The 6090-nt window shown below is 50.1% G+C and overlaps 1 protein-coding gene across 1 annotated transcript; it reads left to right on the top strand.

Moving 5' to 3' along the window:
* Positions 1 to 1054: 1054 nt before the first annotated feature.
* FOXC2 (forkhead box C2) lies at positions 1055 to 4125 on the top strand. The gene has a single exon (XM_053400078.1). The coding sequence runs from the start codon at positions 1437 to 1439 to the stop codon at positions 3012 to 3014; it is 1578 nt and encodes a 525-aa protein (XP_053256053.1). The 5' UTR covers positions 1055 to 1436; the 3' UTR covers positions 3015 to 4125.
* The last annotated feature ends 1965 nt before the right edge of the window (positions 4126 to 6090 follow it).

Consider the following 6090-nt stretch of genomic DNA (forward strand, 5'->3'; position numbering starts at 1 on the left):
GGAGGTGTTAAATGAGGTTAGGACGGAGGTGTCAAGTAATTCTATTTTTTAAAAAAACAACTTTGCTTTTTCCTTTGCAGTGCAAATCGATTTGGCGCATCGGGTGCAGGGGAGCGAACAAATCCCCTGCGCTGTCTTAAGCGCCCTTTAAAATTTAAGAAAGGAGCCTAGACTGGCGCTCAGGCATTGTTATCGTTGGTGTCGGATGAGGAGAGATTTCATTTTTTAAAAAAAGTCAAACGACCCTGAAAAGGAAAATTTGCTTCATATAGGAGATTTGCCAGTGCGGGAAAATATTTTAGAACAGTAGCCTTTTCGGAGATGGTGGCTCCAATCTTTAAAATAGATGGAATTAAATTAAGAACGCGGATGCCTTTGCGCAACGGCTTCTGATTCGGCTTTAAACCGAATCAGACCTCGGATCCCACCGATCGCACCTCTCCCACCCGGCACCCACCCGACTCCTCGCGCTCCAGAATCGCCCCAGTTCCACCCGCGAAGGCGGACGCCAGAAGCCACCCCGAACTTCGCCGCGCTTCCCGGAGCCCCGCCGCGTCCTTACGGCGCTCTCCTCTGACTCTCCCATTGGCCCTCCCGAGCCCGAGCCGGGCCGCCATTGGCGGAGAGCGCAGGGCGGAGGCGTGGCCAGCGAGGAGTAAAAACGGGCCTTCCGCAAGGGAAGTTTTGGAAACTTTTCTCCAGCCCTCGATGGGGAGTTCGCCTGGCGCGGGGCTTCCCGGAGGCTCCCCTCGCGCTGTGCTCCAGAGTGGCGCGCGCGTCGCCGGCACAGGAACCGTTTATTTGGATTCCGACGGCTTGTTTTTGTTTACACGCGCTCCGCTTTCACCCGGGACAAACGGAGCCGGCGGGTCGCCAGCCTTTGCGGGCAGAGACAGCGGAGCAAGCGAGAGCCCTGAGCGATAGCCTCCCTTCACCCCTTTCTTCTTACAAGATTATTGCTGTCATTCCCCTCCCTCCTTTGCGAAAATCTGCCTCTCCATCCGTCCGCTTGGCCTGTCGTCGCGCTTTTTTGTTTTTGCTTTTTTGCTTTTGCTTTTCAGAAAGAAAGAAAGAAAAAGAAAAAACTTGGTACGCCGGTGCATTGATTGCGCTGCTGCTCCTTCCCAGAGCATCGTCGTCGCTTTTCTACCATGCGGGAGGAGATCCTAGCGACAGATCGCCGCGCAAGAGCTTGAGAGTTTCGACCATTTTGCAAAGCAGCTTCGGAGAATGTTTTGGCTCTGAGGAGGAGGCCTCGCTCAGCGGAGGAGATTGGAGGGGGCGGGCGGGGGGCAGCGATTTGGCCTCCCGAGAACAACGCGACTAGGCCATAGGGGGGCACATTTCCCCCTTTCTTCTTCGCCCTCCCTCTACTAGATCTGACTTTGTTGTCGCTTTTTGGAGGGAGGGGAATTTTTTTTAAAAAAACCGACGCCATGCAGGCCCGCTACTCCGTCTCGGACCCCAACGCCTTGGGAGTGGTCCCTTATCTGAGCGAGCAGAACTATTACCGGACGGCTGGGACTTACGGCAGCATGGCGGGCTCCATGGGGGTCTACCCGGGGCACCCCGACCAGTACGCGGCCGGTATGGGGCGCTCGTACGGGCCTTACCACCCTCACCAGCCCACGGCGCCCAAAGACTTGGTGAAGCCGCCCTACAGCTACATCGCCCTGATCACCATGGCGATCCAGAACGCGCCGGATAAGAAGATCACCTTGAACGGCATTTACCAGTTCATCATGGACCGCTTCCCTTTCTACCGGGAAAACAAGCAGGGCTGGCAAAACTCCATTCGGCACAACCTCTCGCTCAATGAGTGCTTCGTGAAGGTGCCTCGCGACGACAAGAAGCCGGGCAAAGGGAGCTACTGGACCCTCGATCCGGATTCTTACAATATGTTCGAGAACGGCAGCTTCCTCCGACGCCGCCGGCGCTTCAAGAAGAAAGACGTCTCCAAGGAGAAGGACGACACGCTCCGGGAAAGGCACCTCAAGGAGCCCCTGAAGGCCGCCGACGTCTCCAAGGACACGCCGCAGTCCAACAACGCCGGCGGCAACGCCTCCTTGTCCGCCTCTGCCCCGCCGCCGCCTTCTTCCTCGGCCGCCCCGTCTGAGAAGAAGATCGTCATCAAGAGCGAGGCTTCCTCGCCGGACCTGCCCATCATCACCAAGGTAGAGACCCTCAGCCCGGAGAGCGGCAGCGCCCTGCAGGACAGCCCGCGGAGCGTGGCGTCCACGCCGTCGGTGTCCACCGAGAGCTCGCTGCCGGGTGATCCCCACCACCCGGGCGCCGGCACCAACGGGCTGTCGGGGTTCAGCGTGGAGAACATCATGACTCTACGGACTTCGCCGCCGGGCGAGCTCAGCCCCGTCAACAGGACGGCCGGGATGGTGTCCTCCTTGCCCCTCGGGTACGCCCAGGCGCAAGCCCCGTCCATCTACAGCCAGGCCTGTAGCCAGGGGGGCTTGGGGGAGGCCGGGGGCAGCTACCAATGCAGCATGCGCGCCATGAGCCTCTACACGGGCGAGAGGAACGCTCACCTGTGTGTGCCCACCACCTTGGAGGAAGCCGCCGCCTCCATCTCGGAGCAGCAGCAAAGCAACGGCGCCTCTTCGCCCCTCGCCTCCATGAATCTGGCCTCGGGCGGGGGGCAGCAGCAGGAAGGGACCCTCACCCCCAGCCACCACCACCATCACCACCATCATCATCACCACGCTCTCCCTCACCACCAAGCCGGCGGCCAAGCCACGGCCGCCGCCGCCTCCTGGTACCTGAACCACACGTCGGAGATCAACCACCACCTGCCCAGCCACGCCTTCGGGGCGCAACAGCAGAACTTCTCCAACGTGCGGGAAATGTTCAACACTCACCGGCTGGGGCTAGAGACCTCGACGGCGCTGAGCGAGCAACAGGTGAGCACCAACTCCACCTGTCAGATCCCCTATAGAGCTGCGCCCTCCATATACCGCCACACCACCACCCCTTATTCCTATGACTGCACTAAGTATTGATTGAGCGACTCCTGGGAAACACAAACAAACAAACAAACAAACAAACAAACAAACAAACAAGGGAGGGGGTTTAAGCCAACCCTTCAGATTGCATAGAAGGAAATTAGCGCTGTGCTTTGTTTTTAAACGACCTCTTATTCAAACGAAAGACTGGGGCGAAAAAGTGACCCGCCCCACAAAATAGAACTTTACGAACCCTAAAATCCCTGTTTGGGGTGTGCGCGCGTGGGTGCGTACGTGCGGGGGGGCTGTTTTTCAGTGCCTTCTTTCAATTCAAGTTAATTATACTTGGGGGAGTTAAGGAGGCATCTTTTTAACGAAAGTTAAATATATTAGTAAAGGACAGTGGCAAAACTTATTTTGTGAAAAGAAAAAAAGGACGGTGATCTCGGACAATGTTAACTTATAGAGAATCACCATTTCCACAACGACCATTTATAGGATTTTTTTGAAAGGGAAAGAAATAATTATAGATACAGCTATATAAAAGTATACGTTTTGGTGTTGGGGGTTTTGGGGGGGATTTTGTTTTTTTGGAGGGGAGTTTCTGTTTATTGCGTTGTAAATATGTGTGGAAATCAGGCTTAAGTGGAGAGCCATTATTAATATAATATTTAAAGTTGAGTTCACTGGATTATTCCTTTAAAAATTTCCCATGTTGCCCATCTTTTTCCAACTGTCAAATTAATGATCAGTACACGTCCTCCTGTTTTCTTCGGGTTTTGTGAACAAATACGCATCAAAAGTCCCTTTTCCCTTTTAAAAGTGAATTACAAAAAAATGAATAATTTATTGTTGTTTCCCCTTGATGAACTGTTGTGGATGGGAAGTATTGGAAAACACACACATTTTTTTAAAGAGTAAAGTATCTGATACTTTCAGTAGAAAAACAGATAGAAAACAATAAGTGTGTGATTTTTTTAAAAAATTGTAAAATAGATTTCCCACTCTGAACTGATCCTTTAAAAACCGACAAAATGCATTTAGGGAAAAAACACATTCTCTTTGAATTCTCTGTCACGTTTGTTTTGTCTTATGTGGTCTTAATTGTTGTACTCATTCTTGGAAAAAAATAAATAAATCCGTGCTGTTTATTTCTCCTCAAAAAGTCTGCCGCATGTCTGTGTGAATTTCTGCAGTTTTCCTGCTTACAGCCCTCCTCCCCTTCCACTCTCCACCCTTCGAAAATATGATAAGAAAAACGAAGTGCAGGCCTGCAAGGCAGCTGAGGAGATGGGGAAAAAAAATCGAGACCAGGGAGGTCTCTGAGAGGCGCGTCACTTGTGAATGGTCTTGACACGGGATCAGGACAAGAACGGCCCCAGGCAATGTAGGGTTAGCCTGCGAACTACAAGGAAGTTCAAAACCCGGTTTAAAGCTGCAATTCTGAATATGTTTCAAGGAAAGTATCCCCAACGGATGCCTTGACTCTCGCGGTCCAGAGTTGCGCTAGGGTCACTTGTGAATAATTGCGAAGCGGTCGGAACGAAAGTCGCTGTCGCTCTTAGGAGCAATCCTAACGCTCTTTACCTGGGAGTAAGCCCCAATGAATTTTATGGGACTTCCTTTTGAGTAGTTAAGATCGCGCCGTTGGAGAGCTTTAATAGCTCCTAATAAGCTAATAAGCTTTGTAGCTCCTAATAAGGAGGAATAATAAAAATACAACAACAATAATAATAATAATGATGATGATGAACAAAAATCCCCTAGCAATCACGGGGGGGGGGGGAGTTCCCGCCACAGATGTAGTAAATCGGAGTGAAACCCGTTCCCCAAAGAGAGGAATGAAAACATTCACTTACCCCGATTCTTAAATCCACCGGCTTCCAGGCAAAATAATATAGATTAAAATTTTTTTTAAAGCAGGCAATATAACGCTTATTTTTTAAATGAAGCAGTTTAATTATGCTGTCCTACACCCTTTTTCATTCTCTTTGTCCACCCTCCCCACTTTATTTTCGGGTAGATTATTTTCTATTCATTTACCACCCCCGCCTTTATTCCGGCTTGGGCTGGAAGACAAAAAAAGAAGAAAAGAGGCTGGTTTCCTAAGTTGGTTCCGAAATCTTGATGTCTATATGTAATAATAATAATAATAATAATAATAATAATAATAATAATAATAGCTTTTAAATCCCGGTGCTTAGATAAACGAACATTGTCATTGCTTGCGTTTTAAATGTGTCACACACAGGAGAATGCCCAGGGGAGGTCACCTGGGTTTTGTTCTCCACATCCCGCCTCCCCCCAAAAAGCTGCGCTACAACACTTTTCGAATTAACATCCCGATTCGAATTAATAGATTCGAAGTAGTGTCCCGATTGCGATACGATTTATCTGCTGACAAGCAGCTCTACCGATTTAATACCTGAGTCTGATTTCAAAGGAAAGGCTGATCGAATAGGATCCCCTAGACCGCTTACTGGGAAGCAAGTCTCACTAAACTAAATGGGATCTGCTTCCCAAAAATGGGATCAAGGACTGCAGTCGTGCGAGCGAATCTCTCTGCAGCTCCGTAGCTTCCGCCTCGAAGGGAGAATCCCACGAAGTTCCATAGGACTTTCCTACCGCGTCCAAGGAATTGCGTCCTTAACCAAAATCTCTATCAGCTCAATAGGAACTTCTTAAAGGAGGTTAGATTGGTAAGCTTCGCCCTGGAATCCCCATTCCCTTATACCGCCTTGAGCACCACTTCTGATGATGATGATGATGATGATTATTAATAATAATAATAATAATAATAATAGGCGTAGCCAGGATTTTTGTTGGCAGGGGGGACAAGCCTTTTGTCGGGCGGGGCAGAACCTCAGCTAGGTATTTTTATTGATTTTCATTGATTGGGGACGCAGCTGCCCCTTCGTGCCCCTTCGTGCCCCTCCTTGGCTACGCCCATGATGATAATACATACGTAGTAATGTGTTTCTGAGCATGGATAAAGCGCTACTCTTTTCCGCTAGCCTGCAAGCATTTTGCAACAATGGCGAAGTGTCTGTGTTTGTGAAGGATAGGCTGGTAGTGAAGAAAGGCAACATACATTTGAGTCGCGGTGGGTCTCCGCTTAGAAGGTAAATTGTTA

This window comes from Podarcis raffonei, chromosome 8 (genome assembly GCF_027172205.1).
Source record: "Podarcis raffonei isolate rPodRaf1 chromosome 8, rPodRaf1.pri, whole genome shotgun sequence".
NCBI classification, from domain to species: Eukaryota; Metazoa; Chordata; class Lepidosauria; order Squamata; family Lacertidae; genus Podarcis; species Podarcis raffonei.